Source organism: Chroicocephalus ridibundus, chromosome 3, assembly GCF_963924245.1.
Source record: "Chroicocephalus ridibundus chromosome 3, bChrRid1.1, whole genome shotgun sequence".
Lineage (NCBI taxonomy): Eukaryota > Metazoa > Chordata > Aves > Charadriiformes > Laridae > Chroicocephalus > Chroicocephalus ridibundus.
The window spans coordinates 766,771-794,741 of NC_086286.1; the positions used below are offsets into that span (position 1 = coordinate 766,771).

General features: G+C 44.4%; 1 protein-coding gene across 11 annotated transcripts in view; it reads left to right on the plus strand.

Annotated features, from left to right (window-relative positions):
• The window catches only part of CCDC85A (coiled-coil domain containing 85A), a 132,597-nt gene that overhangs the window by 71,360 nt on the left and 33,266 nt on the right, over positions 1–27,971 (plus strand). For 5 of the 11 annotated variants that reach the window (XR_010070563.1, XM_063331172.1, XM_063331171.1 and 2 more), the window contains one exon: positions 1,736–2,776. Coding sequence is in view for 4 of the 11 variants with exons in the window: in XM_063331172.1 (XP_063187242.1) it covers positions 1,736–1,825 (90 nt within the window). In the remaining 7 variants the exon portion in view is untranslated. Of the gene's footprint in view, positions 1–1,735; positions 2,777–3,892; positions 4,155–5,314; positions 5,405–15,892; positions 16,003–27,971 lie in introns of those variants that run through there. The other 6 variants (XR_010070564.1, XR_010070565.1, XR_010070562.1 and 3 more) reach the window with 5 other exon arrangements.

Sequence of the window (27,971 nt, forward strand, 5' to 3'; positions counted from 1 at the left end):
GTCACCTTTTCATTTATTACTGTGTCAGCATTAGCTGCTTGGTAAATATCGTCTAATGTTTATTGACCAGAAAAATTGTTGAAAGGCATCTGTAGGTACAGTGTGCCTTCTCACAAAAGCTATCCAAGAGACCTTTCTTTTTGATAATATCAAGTAAGGAAAATCAGCAACAAAATGTTGGAAAGAAACACCTTTCTCATTGTATCCAGCCCTCTGCCATTTCCCATGGCTCTGCCGTAGACGGCTGATTCGGGAGGTTGCACCCATTTTTTGTGCTTTCAGCACGGCAGTGTTTCACAACAGAGCAAATATAGCTAAAACACATGCATTTTTATGATGGTAATTTCTGATTTCAGGCTGCAAGATTCTGGTTATATGGGAAGTTCGCAGGGTTTGAGTTATGCCCACCTGTTAGTATTAAAGACAGTCACCTTTAAAGAACTTCAGTGTGTTTGGCCCTGTGTAGTAAGACTGTAGGCTTACTGCTTCGAGTCTTGGAGTCTCTCTGGTTTTCGTGCTTACACTCAGGTTTTCTTCAGCAAAGGCTCAGAGGAAGCGGATTAATTTCCCATCTCTAGCACAGAACAAGAGTAGGACCATGGGGTTGTCCTGCCTTTGCTCATCAGCTGTCGGAACCAGGGCTGGTGGCCCCTTTTCAGGGTGTGGGCTGCTTTGTGTGCCGTCACGCCAGCTAACGCGGTGCCTGGTCGCTCCTGGGCTTTAGCCAGGGTTAAAATACAAATAAAAAATAATGACTGTCATACTGCTACAGAGATTAATTGAGTGATTTAGTAGCAGTTGTACCTTAGTTGGTTGCTAGTTGATGGTTATTAAACAGAAATAGTCTTAAATTGCAATACACGTTATGGTGGTAATCACCGCTCCTGTTTCTTCTGGCCCCTGGTAGAGATGCCTGGTGATAACGGCACAAGCAACTGGTGCTCCTCCTTATCATCGGTCAATCTTCTTATAGATCATTGTAAAATACTTTCCTTTTTTTTTTTTGTTTGTTTGTTATAACTTCTCTGCTTTTTTAATTCCATAAGTGTAACATGGAGGTTACGCAGTCATGAATTGGGAGTAGATGTGAATCTGAGGAAGGAAACCTTTATAACGTATAGTCCACACTAAGAACAAAATTGCGAACTTCTGCTAAACTGTAGATTTGTCTCTGGTCCCACAAACCCCACAAGCGTGTATAGAACAGTGACCGCGGGCCCAATTCCTCTGATGTCAATGAAGAACAAATTAAAACAAACGCTTTCAATGTCTTGCTTGATTTTAAGCGAACAGTTAAATTCTTTGAACAGTGGGAGAACCGCTCTGTTCTTTTTGACCTAGAAATGTTTAGACTCCTCTGGACTGAGCTTCGTGCTTCTGAATTGCTTTCGGCAAGAGATGTGGTTTGGGAAATAGTTGAACAAAGTCTCAGTTGAGGCCTGTGAACGCCCTCAGTCTTGTATCTGAAGCACAAAGTACCGTGGTGATGCCTGTGCTAGTTCATTTGTCTCTGTTTTTAATCATTTTTACCTAGAAGCATGTGCTTTCTGTGTTCAGAAGGAATGCTGTATCCCTTGAGAAATGTCCTCTTCTCCTGTCGTGTGTCCCCCCCTCTGTCCGTACCTGTGCTGCATGGGCTGCTTCGTGAACGTGTGGCCTTTCCAGATGCATGTCTAATGAGCGCCAGCGCGCTTTCCCTGCTGATGACGAGATCTCTTTCCATCCCTCCCTTCAGGTTGTGTGGAGGAAACTTGGAGATGCTGCAGGGTCGTGCCCTGGAATTAGACAACATTTGTCAGGAAATCAGTATAAAGGACCTATGTAAAAGGCCCTGAGCAAGTCCTCTCTCTGAGTTTGAACTGCCCGAGAGAGAAAGAGCTGACTGTGTCCGCAGCGACCTGCCGGCTGATGACGGGGCATCTCTATGCACTGCACGGGACTTCGCTGGAAGCCAGCAGAGGTTCTGCAGAGGGGTCTTTCAGAGGAGCCGTGCTGTCGGCGTTCCCCAATACCGCTGTTCCGATGTACTGGCTCGTGAAACGCTGCTGCCGCATCGACGCTTCAACACACCACACGTAGAAGCACGGAGGTATTTGCATCCTAACTAAAAGATAATTGGGATTCTGCAGGAGTTACGTGAAATAAGTTTTATTTTGGTTGGTTACAGTGAATCTCTAGTTAAAGCCTGAACGAATTTTGCCACTGGATTTAACAGAGGTTTTTCACCAGGCTGGAGAGACGTTGATAAACTGTGCCTTTGGTCTCCGCAGTTTTGAGAAAGTCACTTCTTAGTAACTCACACTTCAGTCTCGAAAATATTGGTTAATGGTGCTTAGGCAATTTCCAGATGATTTTTTTGCTTTGGTAGAATACCTGCCTTTGGAGGTGCTAAAAGACCATCCAGTCTCCTAACCAGCCAGTAGTGTAGCATAACTACAGTACTTGTAGTGAACCGCAATTTCTTTCTAAATGAAAGTAAAGATAGCTTTCTTTTTGATTCACTTTGATGCACATCTTCTGAAGACGTGTGCGATGTTTGCAGCCCTTTAATGAACAGGATACTTAGGCATCACTATCATAGGTCTCAAATCAGAATTTCCATCAGAGGGGTTTTTTTGAAAGTATTTTCCAGTTGTCAGGATGCTAATTTCTACTGTTTAATTTAGAGACGTGCTGGTTTATTTAACAAGAGTCTACAAGGATTTAAAAGATTGCACTGCATTATAAAAAAGCTTTTCTTGCCACTGTAGCGTTCTTTCAAAGGAAAAGGTTTTATTATACTCAGAGCATGTCTTTCATTATTATGAGGCAGCAGGCTCTCGTTCAGATTGCCTGAGATTTGACCAGACGGCGCCCTAGATGTGCTTAGTTTATTTTTATCTCTGTGTATGATACTAGTTGTGTGTATTGAATTGCAATGATAGGTATTTTGTGTATCTCTAAAAGCAACGATAGTTCCGTGTATGAATGTGCAACAGGCTTGTGACTGAATGCCGTTCCTTAACTTTTTACCATAGCTGAGCAACAAAAAGACTAATACAAGTTTAAAAAAAAAATAGGAATGCAACGATTCCTGCGTTTCTGGTTTGTTCTTGGTTACTGAGATTTGAGCCAAAGTCAGAACCTTTCTTTCCTCTGAGCTTGCAACGTGCTGTATTCGTGGCCTCTCTGCAGTGGCATGTAGCTCAGTCGCTGTACAATCTTTTGTTCTATAGGAGTATGATGTAAATCTGCTGTCTTCAGAAAAAGGGTGTTCATTTGCTGCAGTAATTATGTTGGTTTCTGTTGTTATTTTTACTTGGTACCATTTGACGTAAGGCCTCCGATCTGGCATTGCTTTCTTGGGCAGAACTCCTGTTGGCTCCGTCTTCTGGAGCTGGAAACGCAGAATCCGCCTTCCATTTTGAAACATCGCACTTTGCTTCATTCTTATCTATAACCCAGCCCAAACAGTTGTGTTGTCTGTTACCTTTACACGTTGTTTTCTCCCATGCATATCGTTTGCATAGTTAAACTTCAGTTGTTGTATTCCTATATATCTATATATACACGTATGAAAAGATGTAAAACATGTACTTGTGCCTGCAGTATGTATGTGCAGGGGCTAATTTGAGGGACACTGGTCTTTTGACACGACACTTGTGTAAATTTTGATACTGTATTAAAACTATTTTTTTACAGTTCTGCGTAAGATTGGGTATCAAGTATCTGTGTTCATCTTAGCAACGGTAATAAATTATAGAATCTCACCGCTGTTTGCTGTCCTTTAATGACCGAAACCGCGAGGTGCTTGGGCTGACGCGCAGTTTGCTTTGAAGGAGCTGTTGGGAATGTTTCCTGCTGGGTGGAGAAATGATCTGCGTGTTGTGGATTTTGTTCACTTTCTCTCCAGGTCTCTTAAAAAAGCCCAGATTTGTGGACTTGCTTCTATCTTTTATGCTAACTGCGGTAGCTACTGTATGCATCCTGCACGGCCAGCGGGCGCCGTCAGGTTGCCACCAGCTGCGAGCCCCAGGTGCGGTGCGTTAAGTCCCCAGCCCTGCTGCAGGGGCAGCCTCGGGCACCTCCCTGGGGCCCTGCCTCCCCCCAGCTCCCACAGTGCGGCTTCAGGCGAGGACGGGGCGACATGGAGCTCCCGCAGACGCCGCCCTCAGGTAAGCGATGCTGCATCTTGGTGGTACGGGGGGAGGCTGGCTGTGTCCTGCCATGTGCCGGTGGCCTCCTGTGCCCACCACATCTCCATTCCGGGACCGGGCTTCCTAGTCCCACCACGGGCTGGGTGCGCTGGGGGAAAGCCCAGCCAAAGGGCTGCTTGTTTCTGCTTGTGCCACTGGGCAGAAAACTTGCACTACATTTTCTGGAAAAAACCCCACTTAGTACAATCAATATCTTGAAGCTGATCGATCCTGTGGGGGGCTCCTAAAAATGCAGCTTGCTAAGAGGAGAAAGCGAGCAGTGTGTGAAGAGGGGGAGTGCTCTGGAGGGGTCCTGCAGCCTTCTGATTTGTCTCTGCGCTAATGAATAAAAATTGTGTGGTAGTTACGGACCTTCCTCTCACCTTTCTTGCTCTCTGCCCACACGGTTAGGCGTTTTTCAGTAAAATGTAACCGCGGCAAGCATCGTGGACTCCTCATTCAGTTGTTTTTAGCATAATTCTGCTTCAGTTGAAAATTTGCACGTGTTGTTACGGGGCCATTCCCAGCTTCTGAGCAGAGCATGAATGAGCTGTAAAATTCACTATGTGAGTGAATTTTAAATAGGACTCGCATAGCAGATGTAGTGAGTGGATTTTACGTTCTGGAGTGGAGAAAAGCTGCTTTGCTGAAGGGTTAGGAGGTAAAGAATGGCAGTTTGATTTTCAGCAAGTGAAGGGAGCCCATTCCCCAAAGGTTGCAGTTGATGGACATGTTTACGAACGCGGCAGGAAGCCAGAGTGCCCTTTGCAGGATGTTCAGCGCCGCCAGCCCAAACAGCCTCTGCCGCTCCTTCGTGCTGCCTGCACCTCCCAAACACCACATGCCCCACGGGCTTTCCGAACCTGCCCAACTGACACCACTCCTGCTGGGGCACCAGTTCGTTTAATTCTTTGTATGTTTTTGAGATAAGTTCCAGGGTGGTGTGAATTCTTTATACAGATCTTATCAGTTTGGTATAGAAGAAAGTAGCTCAGCCACTTTTTCCCCCACGTTCAGGGCAGAAAAAGTCTTGATGATACTGTCCTTTATTTGGAATTCCTGCAGAACAGACTAGCAAACGCAGCTGCCAGATATATAACGCCAAGACCTTCTTATATCTCCACACTTGTCTTTTCCAGGCTTGGGTGAACCACGGGCACCGGGATCCCAGCCGTGAATGTCCTTAAGCCAGCAACTAGCTCTGCGACCGGTCATCCAAAAACCTGAAGGTAAGAACAAGCTGCCTGGAGAGCGGCTCTGCCTGGGTTTAATAAATAGAGGTTCTGCATGATTTAATCAACCAGCGAACAGGCATTTGCTGGGCCGCCTCATGATTACGGTCAGGCACTGGTCAGCCTGCCCAGGGAGGTGGCTGAGTCACCATCCCTAGAGAAACGTCTAGATGTGGCACTTCAGGGCATGCTCTAGGGGCAGAGATTGTAAGTTGTTTGGTTGGACTTGATGATCTTAAGGGTCCTTTCCAGCCATGAAGATTCTGTGATTACGGTACTTTCTAGCACGCAGTCAAGCCCAAAAGTGACGGTGAGGTGGCATGTGCCGGAGCTGGCAACTCACGGCTGATACAGGCAGGATTGGGAGTGAGGGGGAAGCAGAAACTGCAAAAGGAGGAAAGAGCAAATAATCTTCTTGCTAATAATGACTGGCTGGCTTTTTTCTTTTTTAAAGAAGAACATCTTTCCCCTCCTCCTCCTTGGTGAGTTCAGGCTCTTCGTGGGTGTTTTATCCCAGAAACAGCATGGTGTGGCTGAGATTTTCCATGTGTGGAAGAGAAACTTCAGTTTTCATGAAAAGCCAAATGCACTGTGGCCACTTCACAAAAAGATCAGGGAGGAGGGGAAGAGATGCTCCTGGGCACTTTGGTGGGGGGTCAGGCAACCCAAAAATGGTAGTGTGAATGAAAATAAAGTTTTAAATAATCTAATATAAATAAAAATAGTACAATGTTTTAAAAACTTCAGAGGGAACATGGACCAGAGACATAAACCTTACTTGAATCTTTCTTAACTGAGAAAGCTGAAACATTTCCGTGGGAGTAGTTAGAAAACTGAGAAATATTCATGGGGAAAGATGAAAAATAAATAAACCCCTAGCATCTTCTGGTATCGATATGAGGTCTTTGCTGGCCATGCTGGAGCCAGGCTCTGGGTAGCTCCAGCCCTGTCCAAGCATTTGTGGTTCGTCTCATGCTAATGGCTGGTGGGGAAGGACCCCAGGGACTTCATTACATGCTTCCACCTGAAACAGCTTCCCAAACACCTGGTTCACAAAGAAGTGCCAAAATAATAATAATGAATTGTTTAATATGTTTGTTAGAACATGATAATTACTCTCCACTTGAATAAGAATTTGTTACATTTTTCTCTTCAACGCTCTTCACGGCCCTGAAGCTTGACGTTTCCTTGCTGCGTTTTTCTCCGCTACTGTGAATATGTTGAAGTAAACGTTTAAAATAATTTATAAGTCTTCAGATGAAAAAGTAAAGGAAAAAATATCATAGGGAACTCTGGAAAGAAAGAGGACAAAGGGAAAGGGGTGGGGACCTGTCCTGCCAGGTGAATCTCGTGAGGTGTGAATCGCCTCCTGGTGCAATCCGTTCCCTATGCGACTCACCTGTGCCTGTGGCAGTCACCGAGGCCTCAGAGAAAGGCGTGGCTTCATGTTTTCACATGTGATTTTATTTTATTTTTTTTAGCTTTCCTTGTCATAAATGCCAGGGGACAGGGCTGGCCTGTGAACAGTAGTGTTCCCTAGGCCCAAACACCTCAGTTGCAGAGCAGGAGGGGGTTGATGGCATGTTTTTTTCAGGAAGCTTTGAAAGTCCCTAGTGACACGTGGACACCTTGGCTCAGGTGAGCACGCTGAGCCCTGTTAAACTGTAGCATCACTCATGGCTTAAGCATAAAGGTCGGAGAGTGAAAGAAAAACACTCAAGCTTTGAGGTGGCCTTTTAAAATAGGGTCCAGTTTGTTGTCAGAGTGGTGGGAACTGGCCTGAACATCAGTCTGTGGCATGGGGCTGTCGAGCCGCTCTGTCTTCACAGGCGTTAGACCTTGTAAGAGAGGAAACACACAACCTAAAAATACGCTATTTTTCTCCCCCTCCTGAAAGGAGTCTGTGCTCACAGACTGCTGCGTGTGCCCATTTAGAAAGCCCCAGAGCACCCCAGAGCCCACCCTACACAACCTTGAAAATCCCAGGAAAAGCACGCTACGAAACTTGGAAACGTTTCCATGGGAACTGTTCCTCTACTCCTGCTAGTAAAACGGACTTGTAACACGAATGATAACAGGGCCCAATTTCTGCACCAAACTACAAGCAGGGAACACTACAAAGGGAACCAGTAAAAAGCAGAAGTGTAAATCAACAAAACTGCTAAATTAGGTACGTGTGTGCCTTCCCACAAAAGACCCACAAGCATATAAACAAAGCCCTCAGGAAAAAAAAAAAAAAAAAGATCATTTTAATTATAGCACATTCAGCCAACATAAACCCCATGGATTGTGTGAAATCAGGTTTGTTCTTCTGATACACAGCAGGAAGCTCTGTAGCAGATCAAATACGTTCAGGGAGGCTGTCTTGCTAATTGCTGCTCCTAGCTGAGCCAAAGCAAACTGTTTAGACAAAGGAGAGAATTCACTTTTTATTTAGTATTAATTATGAAATAGCATGTCTGGATGGGCTTCACAATAACACTACACTTCCTGGGGAAAAAAAAATGTAGTCCTAATCCTGTGAAATAATAGGAGAATTAACCCCTTGCTTCAGGCTGGAACCCCAACATGTGCTTATAATGAAGTGCGAGATGAATGATGTCTCGAATAAGGCCTTTCCTTCAGTCACAGCAAATTACAAAACTCATTTTAAAGCCTTCTTTACAGGCGTTCTTGTATGTTCTCACCTTACATTGATGGTAAAGCAATGCATTCTTTTCTTTCTGTTGGGACTTTTACACTTCCTCTTGTTTTTTTTTTTTATTTTTTAAGCTTGTTGTTATGGCCATTTTGGAGCATCCCTTTGGCTTCTCACTACAGATTCTGGAGTTTTGTACAGGGTATTTTGGGGCTTGGATGTGTCACTTGGGCACTCTCACTTTGCGTTGCCAGTAGCCTACCAAATGTCAGCTGCAGGTTTTATTTTCCTCCTATGCTTTTCTCCTGCAGCGTGCAAGTGGTGTCTCAGAGCGGCTTAGCTGAATATTAGCATTGGTAGCCGTGGGCAAATAAAAACCGACATGGCAGGGAAGAAGCTGCGTTACTGAATGCCAGAAGCGAGTTGTTGTTGGACTTGGTTAAGCACCTTCTACACTTGGGCAGCAGGACTGGTGTTCAGGGCAGGTGGTCGCACGGCCCGGCCCAACAGAAGAGGGGAGCAATGATAAACTTACAAGTATGCGTGGCCAGGTTCATAGGAAGTGGATGAAAAGATGGAGTAGGAATTGGCTGGAGTTGAAAGCTGCTTCTTACTGTTGTGTAACACGTCCTAGTGATGGCTCTGGTTTCGCTCTCTTTCACATCAAGCTTTGAACGTGCATAACTGCAAAAACTGCTCCTTGGAGGCCTTCTGCTCTGAGTGGTGCCATCTAGAAAGACAGGTCTTCCACAGCATAGGAAGAAATCTTCTCTCCAAGGGAACAAGATATCACAGATAGCATGAAGGACCGCTAAGCCTCAGGCTCTGGGGTTCAGTTTCTGTCTTGCTGAACCACGATGCCCTCTGCCCTTGCTTAGCTACCTCCCGGCACCCACATCCATCAGCTCCCTGCGGAACCATTAGTCTGTTGGTCCGCACAATGTCACCCTTCTGCACCAGGGCACCGCGCCTTGCTGGCAGGACTGCCGGCAGCCTTACATGGCCAACGGGTCTCTCGGGCTGGAAGGAGAGCATATGGTAGATGCCTTTCAATGCTGAAAACACTTTAAAAATATATGTATAAAAAAATATCATAGGCATTGAGCCTTTCCTAATGAGGCACGAATTAAGAGCTGCTACTGAACTTACGCGCAGTGTAGTAAGAGAAAAGTATATATTATTAGTTTCCTAGTTGTCAGGATCAATATGTAGCATGGTACAGCCTGCCTTTTGCTCAGGTGCTCGCACATGCTGCGTGGGTCGGCATGCAGGTACACATGTGCATGCAGCAGGCTTTATCTGGAGGTTACCGAAACAAGCAGGACTTAGATTAGCTTATGGTCTGGTGCGTAGCGCAGTTAGAGGGTGTTCAGATGGAGCCTGGCACTCTTCTGAGCAAAGTCTGTTCTCTGCTATAACGCCCAAAAGGCAGCATCTTTCTCACGGTAAGGCTCTCGGCACAGTTCCTCAGCTTTCACGATCAGGGTACTGATCTGCTACCAGACACTTAAAAAGAGAACCCAAAGTAAAAACAAAAGCAAAAACATTTGTGGCCAAACAGCTTATTTGGATCTTGGCAGTCAGTGGCATCTGAATGAGTGATTTCAAAGTAAAACACGCTCCTTTGGGATCGTCTGCTCCCGCAGACAGGTAAAGCACCTCGAGTCCAGATGAGGTAACTGGTAGCTAAGAGGACTCCAAGCTTCTTCATTTAATCACAGTAAATAAACCACGTGTACATGTTAAACAAAAAAGATTTTGCCTACCAGAGATGAATTATAGTTACAGTTTTTTATTAAAGTGTTCATTTTAATTATTTTGCTAGTAACTTTAAAAGGGGAGAAAAGGTAAAATAACGAGGAACGATTAAACCTTGTCTCCATAATTCCCATTAATAACATTAGGGGAAAAGTGAAATAGACGTTGAAGGTGGTATACTCCGAGATGGCTTCACCAGAAGAGCAAAGCTACATAATTAGGACATTACTGTCTGTTTCTGTACAGGAAAATATCCGCTCTGTATCTGGAGATGCCACAGCCCATCAAGAAGGGCCAGCAGTCCCCATAGTTCAGGTGCACCCTTGCTGCGTCCCATGGGGAGGGCCTGGCCAGCTTGTCCCTCAACCCAGAGCTCGATGTGGCAAAGCAGAGCTGCCATCATCCTTCGCCCGCTTGGGAAGGGCTGTTTGGGCTTGATGCACCGCCCGTGTTTTGCAGCCACATGCAGAACTGCGCAAAGAGGGAGAAAGGCAGGAAGGCACCAGTATATTTCTGGAATCATAAATTATGCTGTATGTTACCTGGAGCTCAGTCGCTAAATTCTGCACTGACCCCAGTAGCATGTGGCTGTAATTAAGCCGTGTGCCAGAGCGGGTCTGCCCGGTGATTACACGTTGGGGCCTGACTGCACGCGACAGCGGAGGAAAGGGGTCAGGCACCTGAGGACATTGACAAGCTGCTCGTGAACAGACGAGCTGTTGCCACAATTTAATCAGGCTCTGTAAAACATGCTGAAACAACTCATAACAAGTAAAGAGGATAGGAGTGGCCTGCAGTCATCTGCAGGGAAGCTGTTGCCGATGCCATGGCATGTGCCAGCGAGGAGCTGTGTGCGGACAGGACTCGTGGGATGGACCGTACCAGATGTGCAGGGCTCCTCCCTGCACGTTGGTCACCCCTTGCCAACCGCAGTGTTGATCTGTGTGTGATCCACGGTTGGATTGTCCTCACGGTGAAAAAGGTTTCCTTGTACCTGCCCAGAATTTCCTGTGCTCCCGTTTGCATCTCATCCTTTCACCGGGCACCTCTGGGGAGAGGCACACGCCTTGTGCTCCAGCCTCCGGCCACCCTGGTTGCCTCCATGGACTCATTCCAGTTTGTCCACGTCCATCTGGGGAGCCCAAAACTGGACCCAGCACTCCAGATGTTTCACTGGTGCTAAGGACGGGGAAGGACCGTGTCCCTCAGCAGCCCTGTTTTATAAGTCCTATCATACTGTGGCAATAAAGGCTGTGTTGGTACTGTGACAGAATGGAAACTACGGGCACATTCGCATATAACATCCATAATCCATATGTGCTTATGTTAAGCAATAGCTTTAGTGTGTCTAGCAAAATGTTTCTGCAAGTGCTAATGGAAAATTGAGATTAATGTAGAGGCAGGCATGTGCCAGCAGTGTGCAATAAACACGCTGCTCTGAAGTAATTTTGGAGACATTTTCAGATTAAAAAAAAGATAGAGCAGTTACCTCAACAGCAAAAAAAAAAAAAAAAAAAGAAAAAGGTGACTACTTCAGACTTATCCGAGGAGCTTCGCTTGGCCCTTTGAAGCTCTTCCTTTTCTCAGATGAAAGGTCCATGTGACCGTATACTTGGCTTTTTCCCTGCTAATATCCCTGTCTTAGCAGGAGGAAGGAACAATGGAGAGAAGACGGCTTTTGATAACATTCAGACAGTGATCTGGTCCGCTACTGAGCGGGGCTGAGGCTAGCACAGATAAGGGCTTATCTTTGATCTTGATGAAATAATTGATGCTCAGTATCCTCCAGCGATGCTAATGTGCCAGTTGAAAACCTCCTCATCCATTTTGGTTCCGTGCTGTTGACAGAGGGTCCGAGGGGCATGTTCTGCCCGTCTCCCCGTCCCAGGCAGCCATTAGTGGACCCCGAGGACTCGCTTTCCAGGGTCAGGGCTGTGGGGTGCAGGGTCTGTGGTTTGGGACCAGCTGAGCACGTCAGGACATCTGGTGACTGTCTCGCAGCCTGTCGCCGCAGGACGTGCCCTGACGTGGCAGCCTGATCCGACCCGACCACACTCAGGTTTCTCTCTTGGGCTTTCTGTGTCAGAAGTGGGGAGGAGAACAAGGCTGGGTCCTCTCTCCCACTCCTCCTCCTCTCCCCTCCCATCTCTGGGCTGTTTCTCACCTGTTTTTCCTCACGCCTCGGTGCCGGGCGCCGTTTTGTCTGTGGTTAAGGCCCCCTGCCCTGAGGCGCCTCTGTGGAGGCTGAGGGGCCGGGCTGCGCCCTGGGCTGGAACCGGCTGGAACCGGCTGGAACCGGCGGTGCCCGGCGGGAGGAGCCCCGCCTCCCCTCACAGCGCGGCCGACGCCCGGGCACTCACACCCAATGCAGGTACCCGTGATATATATTAAGAATTCCCCCTGAATTTGCTCCCTAAAAGTAGACGGAGTCCCACAACAAGCTCTGCGTTTCCCGGGTGGGATGGAGGACCTCCCCGTCCCCTCGAAGGCAGGCGTGGGGAACGTGGTGCCCAGCCCCGCGGTGCCCGGCCTGTGCTGTGGGCAGAGCCAGCTCCTCCCTCCCCAAATTGTCCCCCTTCACGGGTATTTCTCCAGGCTGACATTAAGATTTGGGGAAGTTTTGAGACCTCCGTAACTCTTACACGTGCAAGGGCACAACCCCATCCCCTCACCAACTGAGCTCTGAGAATCTGAAGGGGAAAAAATAGGTTTGAATTTGGAGATTTCCAGTCATTTTGCGTCCGTTTCCTTGGGCAGAACGGCACCTACATAAATAATTTGTTCCTCTGCTTACTGCCCGTAGTTAACTGTGCATGCTCAGCAGCCATTGCTATCAAAGACTGAGGAAAACTTTTTGAATGCACCTTATAAAAAAATGTGTTCTAAGTAATTTTTGCTGCATTTTAGTTTTCTGTCATCATAGAAACCATATAAACAGCAAAGTCCATAAATCAGAGGGACTGCAAGAGGGAAATAGATTTAGTCTAATTATCCCATGCTATTCGTTTGGATGGGGAGGAAATACTAGGCAGACTGTTTTTGTTTTTTTTTTTTTTTTTTTTCCTAGGCATAATTAAATATGTTCCCTAAAAGGTTTTTGACTAAACTGGCTATTAACCACATTTGTAATTTCTATTTCACACATTATTAAGCTCTGTGTTCTGGTGGCCTGAACAAGAGGAGCTAAAATTATATAAATTGAGGGATGGTATTGGAAGAGAGCTGTATAAACGATCCAAAATAATGCTTTGGCTTGGTCTCAGTTCAGATGTGTCATGTAAGTTTTCATTCTTTACAGAGAAATAAAGATGACCAAAGGGCAGGAGAAATATGACTGCAATGCTGGAGTCTTAGCTGAACTATAACTGCACGCAAAAACTAGTTTTTTATTCTGTTTTCAATTACCTGAGTGATCCCTACGGTATTTAAACCCACTAGGAAAGGTAGCGCTGGTTTAGCAGGACAGACATTCACTTAAAAGGACGGACCCAGTTCCCTTCATGTTTCTGTTGCTGCTTCACGGACATAGTCCTGTTAACTGGGATTTCATGGGTAAAAATGACTGGAAAATTATCTCAAAATGATGCATTTTCTATTCTCATTTTGGTGTGTCCGTTGCAATTTCCAGAGGAGTTGGTAAACTACATGGAAATTTTCAAATCTAGTAATTAAAAAGGTTTAAAATTTAATTTAACCTCGCAAGTCCTTTCTTGTGGTGAAAACACGTTAAGCAGGTTTTATTTTGAAGCAATGGTTACCACAGTTGGTGGAAACGGCATGTCCATCGTTTGTGACTATTGGTAAATCACCATCATTAGCAGCTGCTGGGAATGGCCAAAGGGCCAGGAAGGGAACCAGAGATTGTAAACCTGTAACTGTGGTAAAAATGATAATGCGTGTTGAAAGGAAGTGACAAAGCTATTCCAATAAAAGAGAAATACAGTAGGTAAGCCCCTGAACTAATGCCATTTGATATACCTCAGCTCTAAGTTGATTTTCCCCCTCTGTACCTCCTAGGAAAATTTGGTCCATAAACAGTAGAAATCTAATTGTTGTGAACAAAAATGGTTGTACTTTGCAGGTGCTCTTGTGCCTATTATTACTATTAAATAACTATAGTAGAGCTCAGTAGAACAATTAGGTATTTATGAAAAGGAGACAGCTATGGTACTTGACAAACTATAATTCTAGTTGAATTACAACAAAATACAGCCATGTTGTAACTAAACAACAAAAAAAATATCTACTGTGTGAAGTGCAGCAATCTATACTTCGCCGTTAAAAATCAGCTTAAAGGAGTTCTAAAGGATGTTTTCCTCATTTTGAAGCTTAGCTTTTCAAAGGGCTTCAAGGAATTTACAGGATCTATCAGATATCTCCCGTTCCTGTTTGCTCCCATGTAACTAATTTATGCAGCTCAGAACAACTCAATGAGGAAGGGGAGATATAACAGGGGTAGTTTTACATGAATAAGGCACCGGCGTGGACAAGGTGTTCCTCTGCTCACGAGAACTTAAATTCATTTCATGTTTGTCTGCAATTCACTGGACGCTCTGCTAAAAGCTTCTTGTCAGAGGGGAATCTCTCAGATGGGATTTGTTAATGTCTTGAAGGATAATCCTGGGAACGTGCTCAGTGATGGTGCTTTGTAAACTGCCGACAGAGACAGGTAAGTCTGTACGGGGTTTTCTTTGGGTTTGTGGAGCCTAGGGCTAAAATGCACGCTTAGTTTGTTTGGTCCTAGCTTAGTGTTTATCTTAGTATGTGACTTGGCGTCGTTTTCTATGGTATGGTACCACAGGGGGATACGTGTGAGGGCCTGATGGCCTTTCCTTGGTGGCACCGCCCAGAAAAATACTGCATTTTGAACTCTGTCCTGGGGGAAGGTCCCTACAGTCCATTTCTGACTTCATCCCTGGGCCTTCACAATAATTTCGGAAAAGAAAGGCAGATCCCAAACAGCCTGATTAACACTATGATTATTAACACCCTTTTCCTCTATTTTAAAAATTCCAACAGGCACCTGTTGTTTGTTTGTTTGTTTTAAGTCAATGCAAAATATTTATTTACATGAAGAAATGCCTTCATCTGTTTGAAGGAGGGAGACATTTAGTTTGCACATAGTATTGCTGTGCACATTTGCTGCTGATTAGAGGGGTACGGCTCAGTTTGCAAAGCAAAGTGCCTGTACAAACGGATTTCTCCCCTTCGCCTTCTGGTCTTCCCAACTTGAGTTTTCCAGGTGCAGAATGGTCTTCACTCAGAGAAAAGTCCATCTGTGCTTTGCCGATGCTCAGAGGAATAAAACTTTGCAGATGAGAGCTGATTTCGGTCCTTCTCCTTTCCTGCCTTGATGCTGGAGTTAGTTTTGTGGCTGTGCCAAGCAAATTGGCAGAGGCTGCTGGGCCTTGCAAAATCATCCTGCTCCGTGACTGGAGCGGCTCTCCACTCCTTTTATCCTGTAGGAGTATCCGTTTATTTTGTGTACGATTTTCAGTCTGTTGGAGAAAAACCATTTATCCTGCAGACCATGACCATAAAAATGTTGCGTTGCGTGATGCCTTAGCTGTAATTCAGAGGAACCGCTTCTCAGCCGCTGACGTCGGGGGGGCTTCTCTGCTCAAAGCAAAACTGGGAGACAGAGAGAAATAATGCACAAAGGAGGACAGTTTTCTGAATGCCTTTGCTAATCCCACTTTCGTGGGTGTTGTGAAACTCTTTGCAATGTAATTGCAGGGGTGGTTTTGATCACTGTGTGCGTTGCAGCCCGCCAAATCTGAACGTCTATACGCGTGTCCCCCTTCTGGACAGGGAGCTTGTAGCAACAGAGAGAGGTTTCTCTCAAAATTTAGCAACGCCCATTTGTTGACCGGGGGAGGGTGGGGTGTAGAATGAATAACGACTGAAGTGTAACACCTCAGAATTTTTCGTATTGGGCAGGTCACAGCTCTGTAATACAAAGTACCAATGTAAAACTGACACTTTTCTGTAGTTTTTGCAGAGTCTGATTACTTGCCTTGTGAACAAGAGAGCTGTTCTTCCTGGGCTGTAAACCTGCTCTAATTCTCTGACACCCCATTCTTAAACAGGAACGCTTCCGCTGAAGGCCACAGTGCTGCACCAAGAGGAGCAAGACACCCCGGCATTGTGGCGGCTCTGGTTTGCTGGACTGTCACCTCGGCTCTCAGCACAAGCAAAAGTGAGTAGCAATTTCCAAACCGCTTGAGCAGATTTCTGTTTGCAAAAGCAGCTCCAAGCAGAGGGGCAGCAAGGAGGCCCCTGCCTGGGGCTGACTGCCCCGGTGTATCTGCAAGTGGTAGGCGGCAAAGTTCCCCAGCAGCTAGTACGCTTTAAAAAAAATATAAATTAATTTTAAAGAATACTCTTATCAGATGGTTTGTGCAATGTATCAATTGTTTGCATAAATAGATTTTTACTTACTCCAAGACTCACTGCTAATTTTATCGTGGTGGAGTGTTTAATAAATTACAGGAGACAAGAATAAAGAGAGAAGTCCAACCTTTGACTAGAGTACGAAGGAATAGTGTTGATGTAGGTTTTTTTTTTTCTCCTCTGCAATGAATGTACAATATTTTTCTCCATTACTAGCTGTTGGCTGTGGAAGTGAAAATATAGGGGTTGGTGACCCAACACCAAAGAAATGAGGAAATACTAGTACATAAAACCATTTGCACTAAAATATTAAACTTGTCCAGAAGATAAATAATGGTGTTTGTTAGTGACGGTAGGAGAGTGATGGTTTGCTATCAGCCCTCATAGTTTATCCCGTGCAGCGTCTTGCCTGTGGACAAAGGGCTTGATAGATGCTTTCACCCATCCTGGTATAGTAGGAATAGATTAAGATCTTGTGTTTCACACAAAATTCTGCCAAAAAGCAGAATTGATTATTAATTTGCTGAGTGTGCACCTTAATACTGCTGCAAATCTGTACGGCTGAGTCCACTTCAGGATCAGATGGTCTTTAAGGGACTAATGGCACGTGCCACAGCGCTTGTGCCTGCACACACACAAAAATCCTGCAACGGTTTTCTGCCTTGGAGGGACAGTCCTGCCCCTGTGTGATGCACGAGGTGAGGACATACCCAACCCGTTCCCATTTTTGTACTGACTTTTCCTTCCTTAATATGGGGGAGACACCTGCAATGCAGTTGGTGCGACAGCAGCTTCTCAGGGGTGTAATTAATCCGTATTTGCAGCATCACTTTTGCAGTACCTGCAGGTGAGTGTGCATTGGTGCAGCTGGATGTGATGTTGCCTTGTCTGAATCCCAAAAGATTATCATTAAGCAGTATTGTCAGCATACTTCATCTTAAAGCGAATAGTGCTGAACGCGTTACAAACTTTTAAAAGTGAGTTTCCCAAATTGATACTGTTGTAGGGCAAGAAATAAATAACTAGGGGGTTTGCCAGCGGTCAATCTTGCGTGGCCATTTAGAGCTGATGATGCAAGCACAGGTTGTTAAACAATTTTAAGCAGACCCGTTTTGAACCTTGTAAAACTAACATTTAATGAAGTGAAACACGGATCAATGGTAAACCTTGTGCAGTGGCTCAGCTGCATTGATTGCAAGGTTCAAAGACTTTCAGTATGGACCCGTTAAACATCTATAATGTTAGGGTTGAAATGATGCTTGACAAATGCTAACAAGGTTGAAAAGATGGTGTGGGTGTGTTTGCTTCCTGCTTTCAAATAATCTGATGCTTTTTAGTCAGTACGGAGGGTTGGGAAGTGGTCGGTCACACAGGAGATGCTCTGGGATCAGTTTGACTGGGTTGCAAAGAAGGGGACTTCTGTGCTGGTGCGGGCAGGAGGCACCACTGCAGCAGCTGGGGCTGCTGAGGGTGGAGGTGCGGGCACGCTCGCTCAACACTTGCATTGTGCAACACTTGTCTGTGTTTCCCAAGGTGACTTTGGGTGTTACATGCGCTGGTACAAGGGCTAAACTTGATCTGAGCGTGACAGACAGCAAATAGGCTCTCCCCCCTGCAGCACGGCCCCTCTGTGCTTTGTGTATGTGGCCGTGCGGATGGCTGCACAAGGTGGCCCCGGCCACGGGATAAGGACCTGCTGGAGACTGCATCTTCCACAGTGGCTGTTTGGTAAAGCAGATGAGAGTGTAATTTAGCTGTCTTTGGCTTTGGCATGCTAAAAGCTGGATCCTGGCTCCAGTCTGGTCCCCTAGCGAGAGGTCTGTAATTTGTAACCACTCAAGGATGCCGGCGGCTTTTTCTCTGCTACGCAGATATATGCTGTGCTCTGCAGCCTCAGCCGAATCGTGCACCCCCTCCCGCCTAGCAGCGGGGTGGAAATGGGAAGATGTATGATCAGGCAGACAGTACTGCAAAAATAAAATCGATACAGATCAACCGAAGAGTTTTAATCTTGCCTTGTAATAACTATCTATCCATCCGCCATATACATTACACACGTTTTATCATTGAACACTGCTTGGTTGCAAATCAAAATATCGTGATGCAACATAGTATATATAAATATGTATACACACATCAAAAATGCACCCTCTTCTGCGTGCATGGAAACAAAACCAACCAACTTCCAGGGCAAGTATAGCAGAGCAGGGCCATAGGCAAGTAACAGAGTTTGGGTCCTGTGTTTGACCCTGACAGTTCACATTCCTGTTACCAGGTCGGATGACAGTCATGCACTTAACACCTGGGTATAAAGGGTTCTTATTTTGTAAACCAGCAACTACCTCTCCCAAATATATTCTGACAACAGTAATTAAAAACATAGCAGCACACCAGGGAACTGCTAAATATAGTATGGCCTGAAGGTATAAGCTTATGTTTGCTGGACTTTTTTATTGTGATTCCCTCCCCCCCCTTCTATGGATGGTGCAGAAGAATTTAAAGGTTGAGTGAGCAAACCAGCAGTGGGGCAGGAGAAAGAAAAAGGATCCCTACCTCTGCCACCAAGGCATAATGAACAGAAATAAGGAAAGTGCATAAAGAAATAAAGGACCATTAATTCAAAATGAGCTTTTGCTAGCCTATGGCAGATAAAGCTCCTGCCCATTCTGGGATAAGGAGAAAGCAATGCTGAACTAAGAAAGTGCAGGGCCTTGAGCACAGCGGGACATTCGCAACACACTGGGAGCAGCGGGACATTCGCAACACACTGGGAGCTCAGAGCTGGGTGGCTCTGCTGAAGCTCAGCCCTGGCAAGCACCCTCCAGCCAGGGCCACAGTGGTCCGAGACATTGCAGCTCACGTGCAAGACATACTGCCTTTAGGAAATTATTTTCCTTTAGGAAACGCACAAAGAGGAAGAGCCTTAATTCTCAAATGTCTTAATTCAAGATCACTTGTTGTCACTGCTGCAATAACACAAATTTTCCTTGTTCTTCACATTACATTATTTATTTTACGGAGGCTGAATGAAGGAGAGCGCTGTCTCTTGCTCTGTGGTATGCAAACGGGTATGGATGGTTTGGCACTTGGTTTAACAGCTTACGCTTTTAAAGACTTGACATCTTGTTTGTACTACCTAAATAGATATATGCTATTTCCGGGAGCTGTTGCTACTGCCGGGCTTTTATGACAGTCTTTATATACAGTTTCGTTTTTGGTGTGGGAGAGGTCACAGCATTTTGCTAACTCAAAATACCTGACACTGACAAGAGAAAACAAATTTCATTAAGTAAAAAAGGGGTCAGCACCGTACAGGTTGATTATTTATAAATAGTGCTGCCAGTCAATACCTGATGGTTTATTGAACTTAATGAAACTCCTAGTAGCCAAATGTGTATTTTAAGAAGGCATTTGACCTTGGGTATCTCTCCTGCTGGGGGGATGCTGTCTGCTGTGTCAGTGGTTCAAAATCAATAACCTGCAGCACTGCCTTGTGAGGGTTCTCTTATTTAAGGGTGATATTGTAAAATGTGACAATATTCTGCTGACAAATGACTCGATACTGATATCCCTGTGGGGAAGGGTGGGCAGGGTTATGTGGTGACTCTAAAAATGCAAGGATAATGAACGAGGAAAAAACTGCTGGAGATGCCATTTTATGCATTTAGCGCTTGGGTCTGCTGCCCTTGCGTCAACCTTTACCATCACAGTCTGTGGGTGCCTGAGCAAACCTGTTTTTCTGTTGTATTTCACAAATTTCCTAAGATTGTTAGGGCTGTGAAATTCATAGTTATTCTCCTGCTTTTACTAATGTTAGCAGAGTGAAGACTTCTGGATGTGGAAATTATTCTTGTCTGACTTGTACACAAAACTGAGGCTTTACCCCAAAAATCAGTGCCTAAGTTCTCACTCTTAGGGCTGGCTGGACATTTTATGCTGTTGTCAATAAATAGATTGAGGGTGAACACCAGAGAGGGAGAAGAGCTGCCTGGTGCAGGAGCAAATGGGGATAAACTAGCAGCGGCTGCATTTATCGTATCAATTGGAAGAGGGCTTCAAGCAGAAGTGTCGTCTTATAAAAGGTGAAGAAAAAGTTGTATTTCTCTTTAAGATCAACATTGAGTTTACATGAGGGGCTGTACATGGGTAGACAGACAGTTGGGTTCATTGACTTTGCAAAGAGATTTTTCTGTATCTTAAATGTTTAAGGCTCCAGACTGACCAAGATATTGCACATAGAGGAGCTTCAGTACACGGCATTGTTTCAAGGTTGTTGGCACTATTCATGGCCTAGATTGAACGTGGGTTTTCTGGGTTCCTGGTTTTGGAACTGGGATACGTATCAAAGTTGAGATGCTGCATAAACTTAATATGAAATAGTTTGACAAATCTACTTATGCCAAACAGCTGCTCTGTAACTTGGGTTTTAAAATTTATAGCTTTTCGGAAGAATAATACTGTTAGTTTCTTGTACGCATGCCTATAATGGCTCCAAATGTTCATCTGTGTAAATGGACTCCTGTGTCTTTATCTTGATGCAGACTGACAGTAAGAGAAGCAATAAATGCAAGTGTACAAATCGATGTGTAATTGCAAATTTCTAAAATAACTTTTTTAATAACATCTTTTAAATGCTTTATGTACTAAAGGGCTCGGCAGGTCTCTTCATAATGTACAGTTTGATTAATTCAAATGAGAAAAAACAGTCATGCAGACAGGCTTTATAGCTAATGAGCAGGATGCATATAATATGCTCTGCCTCACTAAGGTATTATTGTCAGCTGACATTTTTGCAAACTCCCATGGAATTTATTTTGCATTAACTTCTGGTAGTGCTGATGGAGCTTGTGAAGTATCGCCTCTTTGTCTTGAGACTTGAACTAATTCTCTGTGCAGATTTTTACAAGTTTCTTTTGCATAATTCTGAGTTATGCACATTTTTAAGAGCATTGCACATTGTAAAGGTTATCCCAGCAGAATAGGCAGTAGAGTAGACAGTAAATGGCATTCCTACAGCACTGTGGGTTAAGTTGTCAATCATAAGCAAAGACAGTGGACCCGTAAGTCTCATTTTTTCTGTTAATAAGTCTTAAAAGTTTGTTGACTGTTTTAGACCCTCGTACATTACCTGTGCAATGTGTTTTTAAGTATAAATCCTGGACCTTGACAAAGAGGGCTGGTTGCCTAACCTGAAGGAACCTCATTGAGACACTTCTAGATGATGAGTGGTAGGAACTTTCTGATAACCAACAGATACCTTCTGGTAGAGGCTGGGGTTGTGTCTCCAAAAGAAGACATCCCAAAACATTGCCTGGGTGCTTTGGTCTCTCAAAGTAAAATCTTCATGCGTGAAAAAGAATCAAGTCTCGTTTGCTTTTGTATGTGCTTTAAGTAATCCCTTACTTAAAGAAAACACATTTTTGGTAAGCATATTGGTGAGCACATTTTTGGTAACTCTCTATGAATGGTTTTAGACTTGCCTGCACATTTCCCAGGACTTGGGTATGTAATCAGAACCAGTGTCCCTCCATCTCTTTCAGACATTTGATATGAATAAGTGCATTGCTGTAGTGAAAAACAAACCACAGCTATACTTAGCATATGTAAAACCCTGACTCCCTCCTCAACTTCACCAATAAATATTGCTGAGAAAACATCTTGAAGGGAAATCCCATTAATAAATCCTAATACGTGGTTTTCTTCAATGAGCTTTGACATTGTTTGAATACGTGCCTATCTTGGACCATGTGTAGAGCACCTCCCAGTATTCTCTACCTTAAACTTCAGTAAGCTCATTTAAGCAGGGAGCACTTCATTTCCCTTGCTCAATCAAAAAGCATTTTTTGCTCTCTAGCTTCTAAAGTCACCCTTTTACAGAAAAGGTTTGCTACCCTGAAAGAAAACAGGCAGAAGAAAACAGAAGAGGAGCTGCTAAAGAGATAAATGACAGACTCGGCCTTAAACCCTGCACTTGCAATTTATTTGAAGAAAATGTTCAGGGAGTGCGAAGACGGGACATCTGTTTTACGTTATTCCCAAAGCAACCTGCTTATTCAGCTGCAGACATCCCCACCTGCTCCTCTAATGAGCTCAGATCTCACAATATTCCCCATTCACCCCTTTGAACCTGGACAGAGCTGTCTGAAGCAGAGGGACGCTGCCTAAAATTTAGCATAGGGTGAACCCTCTGCACACATGCAGTTGGAGTTTCTTTAACTCCCACGCTATTGGAGTTTTGATGGCTAAATTAGGCGTTACCGCACATGATCCTAATGTAGGATGTTGTACGTGAAATCAGAGCAGTCTTGGGGCTGGCGAGGAGTTTGGGCTCTGGCCTTCAAGAGAGAATTTTTCAGTGTGATCCTTTTCTAATGCACCACTGGCACTTGACATTTACAATCGACTGCTTACGCAAACTAAGGAATAGCAGAAAGAAACTGATTTTTTTTTTCTCCCTGTGCTTTAATTTTATAAAGTAAATATCACAAAGAAATGCTTTGCAGGTGCTTTTTAGCACGGTGAGCATAACGCTTGGGGAATGCAGTTGAAATCCTTGGCCAAGGCTGCAGAGTCACTCTGTTTCAAAATTCATATGACTTTGGTGAAAACTCTGGACCAAGTACTCACAGCCTGCAGAGATGCCCGCAGCAGTGGAAAAAGCGCTCCAAAGTGGTGCAGTCATCTGCTCAGGCAACCTTGTTTGTACCCTGTAGGTAGATGAAGGGAACACCCTTGAAACTTTGCAGAAGCGACAGATCCTGGTCGGAGCCCCCTGGGTCTGAAGGTGTCCATGGCAGCACTGTGCCTGCACTCCTTTGGAGACTGGTGATTGAAAAATGTGTTCAATTCTATCTGAACATTTTGAGCTGACTTCTCTTGACCTGTACAGCCGCATAGTAAATGGGGCAGCAGCCGAGGCAAAATACGTTGTTTTTAGACTCCTAGGGAAAGATTCCTTCTCTGGTAAAAACATTCCTGAGAGCCTTTCTATTTGTCCTTCCTTATACCATACTATTTTTTTCTCTCTGTAAAGCCAGGTACACATTCTCAGATGCAAATCCTGTCATTCAAGGAGAAGGACCTTTGGTGTTACGCTAAACACTGCTTTTAATTTGCCATTTACTTTGTGTAATGGCTTTTGCCTTTTACCAGCCACTGTTTCCTGGGCTAGTCTTGACAGAAGAGGATGGTCTCTGATGGATTCCCGGGAGGGCTCAGTGCAGCATCCTTAGGATGTGGGCAGCGACTTAGGAAAATAAGTGAAAAAATTAAATTCCTCATGTTGACACCTTCCAGTAAATATTCTCAAATAATTTTAAAGAACATGACAAACTTAATGTACCAGGCCTTCCGACTGTTTTTCTAGCAACAAATGATGTTGTCTCCTCCAGAAGCCATAGGGATGCAGATATGTGTGGGGAGCAGTGGGCAGCCCCTGTCCAAACCCAGAAGGCTGTGAAGCATGTGGCTGGATTCAGGCACAGGGTGAGGCAGTGTACTGGAGTTGATGCAGCCACTTTGCTGTCATATGTACAGTTTTGGTAGTGTAAAAGGGAGTTGTGTAGGAATTGTGAGATGGAATAGCTGTATCTGACAGCTCTGAAGGTGTTATCTGTAGTCACAGAGCAAAAAGAGCATCTCTGGAGTGGTGAAAATGGCTTCTCGGTGTCATCTGAAATATCCCCAGCTGTGAAGGAGACAGATTTACTCTCCTGATCAAATAACCTTCCTGGTTTTGTCATCCTGAGCAAACAGAGACTCATATTCCTTGTTCGTATTTCATTTCCTTTGCTACAAATTTTTCAGAGGGTCAGGGTAGGTATCAACAGCGTTTTTTGGTGCCAACACAATCCTGGCAATAAGACTGGGATGAGCTGCGGTGGTGGCTGCAGACCATCCTGGGTGATGGCTGGAGGCACTGGAGCTGCTTAGCAGCTTTGCTTGTGCCTCTGCTCCCCCTGCCAGGAACCTTGTCTCACACTAGTGGCCCCCTGCCATGTGCCGAAAGCAAGTTGCAGCGAGACCATAAGCCGTATGATCAGCTAAGATGTGAAATCCGATAGCAGTTGTGGAGGTTAGATGATTATCAGAAAGCTTTTATATAAATGCTGGGTTGAAGGAGCCTGTGGGATTCTCTATAACAGGAAATTTTGTGTCTGTGTTTTGGACCTGACTAGCTGAAACTCATCAGTAGTAACATTATGAAGGATGTGTGAAAATGTGATCTGCAAAAAGCAAAGAGAAACTGCATATAGTGAAAGGAGATCTGCAGGTAAGTGTTTCAATAAAGACCACTGTAAGAATCGTCTTTTTCATAATGGTAAAAGGCAGATCCTCTCTGGGATGCTGTCTCCCAGGAACAGCCGATCCAGAGAACAGAGCTATGACTTTCTCTGTTGGAGTGAGCAAGAGCAAATAGCCGCTTTCTCCACAGGAAAAAAAATTGGCAGTCATTTGTTCGCCTGATGCACAGTGCTCATGTGGAGCACTCAGATTGCATCTAACTGCAGCATTTCCATTTGTAAAAAACCATCTCATGCTGATTAGTTTTATTGGGTTTGGCCAAATGCCAGGTAAAAGGATGGATGACGAAGGCGGTTAATACATAGCTATTGGCATGATGCTTCACAGGTCCAGATATGCTCCATTTCCCATAGCTTTTGGTGTGTTTAGCGACTGGTATTACATAGCCGTTGCATATACTCAGCCAGCGTAGATAGCATAATACATAGTTAAGTGCCTTTTCCAATGCCCAGTATTAAAATTTATGGTATTTAAGTTGATATATCTGTGGAATTAAGTATAATGGTTTTCTCTTTGTAAATGGGTGGATATTTCCTATTATTGGCAGTTAGGCTTGTTGGGGCAGAAAAAGAAATGAGAACAGGGAGTTACAGAAGGTTGTAAACTCGGTTTAGCACCAACTATATACAATTGGTGGGAAATGGCAATAATAGCTGGAAACTATGGCATGGTAGAAAAAATTCGAATCCTCACTGGAAGAATGTCTTTGCTATTTGCAGCCAATATCACATGCTTAGTAACTTAGTTATACATTGATTTCTGTAAATGATACTTTAGCTCACAAGATGGCATTTAGCATATTAAATCAAGTAAAGAGAAATATTGGGCTGTTGGACCACACAGGGCAGTCAGGGCTCTCTTCTCGCTTAGGCATTACTGGCAGTGGTCTGATAACTGTTTACTAGGACCATGAGAAATGTGAGGCTGTTATAAAAAAATCTGCGCACCATAAAAACTAGCCTCTTTCTTAGCAGAAAAGCCCAAAGCACAAGCCCTTGTCTTGAAGCTAGAGATGGTCCCTTCAGCCTGGGACTGAGACGTGCTTCAAGGGGAGATCGTTAGGGAAGTATTTGTCACTGCTGTGTGTATTGCACCTCTTCCATGAATAAGCAGGCATCTTCCAGTCCCACTACTGTAGTTTTTTCTGCAGTGAGAGAAAATGTTATTTAGGCACAGCAGATGCTGAGACCCATTGGAGCACTGACCCTAGTGGTTGAGAGCACTGAAGAAAGATTAATAGCAAACTAACAGAGTTTAGATATGGCTGAGGTTTTTTCCTTCCTCCTGAATGACTGAACAGCTTATTCACTCCTAATTTGAAAATAAGAATAAAAAGGGGGCATCTTCAAAAAGACTCAGTTACCCTTGAGGTTAACAGTGGTTTGTGTTGCTCACTAACCTTGCCTGCAAATCTGGCATTAATAATAATAAGTGGCTGCAGGATCTCACATGATAATAGCTGCGGGCTTGCAGCATATGTAATAGGTCAGTACCCTGCACCATACAGCTAACTTGCACAACACGAACAAACCAAGTGTGGAAAATGCAAAAGAACAGCTTATTCCCATTAACCACAGGACACTCTGTAAAGTAACTTCATATCCCCACTTAAATTATGTCCCATTTAATTCGCTATCTCTATTACTTTCAGTAAAACAATTGATTAACTCTGTTGATATTGTTACCATTATCTCTGTCAGCCAATATATTTGTCTCAATCTAGGCTTCCTTTAGGGACAAGACAGTCCTTGATACCTCAACAGACTATTTGCAGGTATCAGTTTTGTTTAAGCATTGTGACGGCTGGCTTTAACGGGCTGATTTCATTCCTGTAATATTCGTGTTAATAACAATAACTTTTGAGAAACCCATTAAAAGTCTGGGATGGTAATTTAAAAGAAAGGTCAGATGCACTGCTCCCCATTCAATTATGATCAAGTTAGTAACTTTCGATGGATACATTAAATGATGCTGTCATCCCTGGGCATATCACAGAATCAAAATTAGGCTCCTGTTTCATTCAGAGTGTAAGTAACACCTGAAATGAAAGGGTCTTCTAGCTAAAGTAGGCGTTTTCAACAGAGGCAAGGTTTGCTGGTTTTAACTGTATTCAGCCGATATTGGAGGTGTCTGCCAATAGACAGCAACCCATAATCTATATATAAATTAAACAAAACCCCTTCGTGACAAGAATATTATTAAAGCTGCAAAGTCAGACCCTTGAAGGTGAAGAAATGCCAGCATCAAAGTTTACTGGGTGACCTCAGTTTGCCCTCTCCTTCCGCCGTGCACATGCATAATGATGCAGCTTATAATTACACAGCAGAAGTTACCATATTTTTATGCCATATCTCTGTATTCAGTACCTGAAACGCCCTTGTTCTTGGGGCTATGCAGTGCTGGGCCCTTGGCTCGGGACCTTTATTACCTAAAAGAATAAGGTGGTTTATGGAATAACACCAGATTTCTGCCCTGGAAGGAAATGTGTTGGGGGTGTTGGGCTTTTGCTTCCGCGGTAACTCAGATACCCCATTAAAGTCAGACTTGCCACATTGTGGATAAGGATGTGAGAATGGGGCTCCACGCTTGGACAAGTGCTGTCCGAAATGGGCTGTGGGATTTGTATACAATGCTGTCAGCAAAAGTATACTGGAAGTCTTTCTGGAGCTTCCCCTGACATTATGTGGCTCTGTGTCTGTGAGCGTATGTGTGTCTGGTGAGCACTGGTGGGATTTTAAGCTCATTTAAAAATAACACTTTATAAGGAAATACATTTCTTGGGGAATCTGGAGCATCATCCTGGCAAGAATAAACAGGGCAAATTTCACCAGTCATCTCCTCCTGCATTTTAAACTTCCTATATACTCCTGGTCCTAGGTAGTATAAAAAATTATTTATATTTTTTTAAAATACGTCAGGAGTGTATTGTTATGATTTTTACAGAACACAAATGGCAATATTTGCAACTTCCAGAATAACATAAATTAATGAGGTATGATTTTTTTTAATCTCCTTTAAACAGACTTAGAAGCAATGCAGCTACAGTGACTGATGGCGTATCTCACTGGCCACTTCAGCAAATCTGTTCCTCTATGATCTGCATAAGCCCAGATCCCTGCCATGGGCATGGAGTGCTCTCAGCATGGCTGGAAGGAGCACAGCCTCCGCATCTGAGTGTGTGTAAGGGGGCATCTCCGTCGCCCTGGGGGGTACCTCACCTGGCTTTAGTATGCTCCTAAGTTTTTTGATCTGTATTAAGGCTCTGCTAGCAGTGGAGCCAAGGCAAATGAAATTGGGACTGGTATATGTATGACTGCTGTGCTCCAGTCAGAGCTTCCAGCAGTGTTGAGGGCATGAGATCAACTACAGATCGAGGCTGCGCTGTGTTCTCAGCTTATCTTTTCATTCTAAATGTTCTCATTTTTGTCTTGGGTCCCAGTTTTCTCATTGTTAGATCTGGAGGCTGACTTT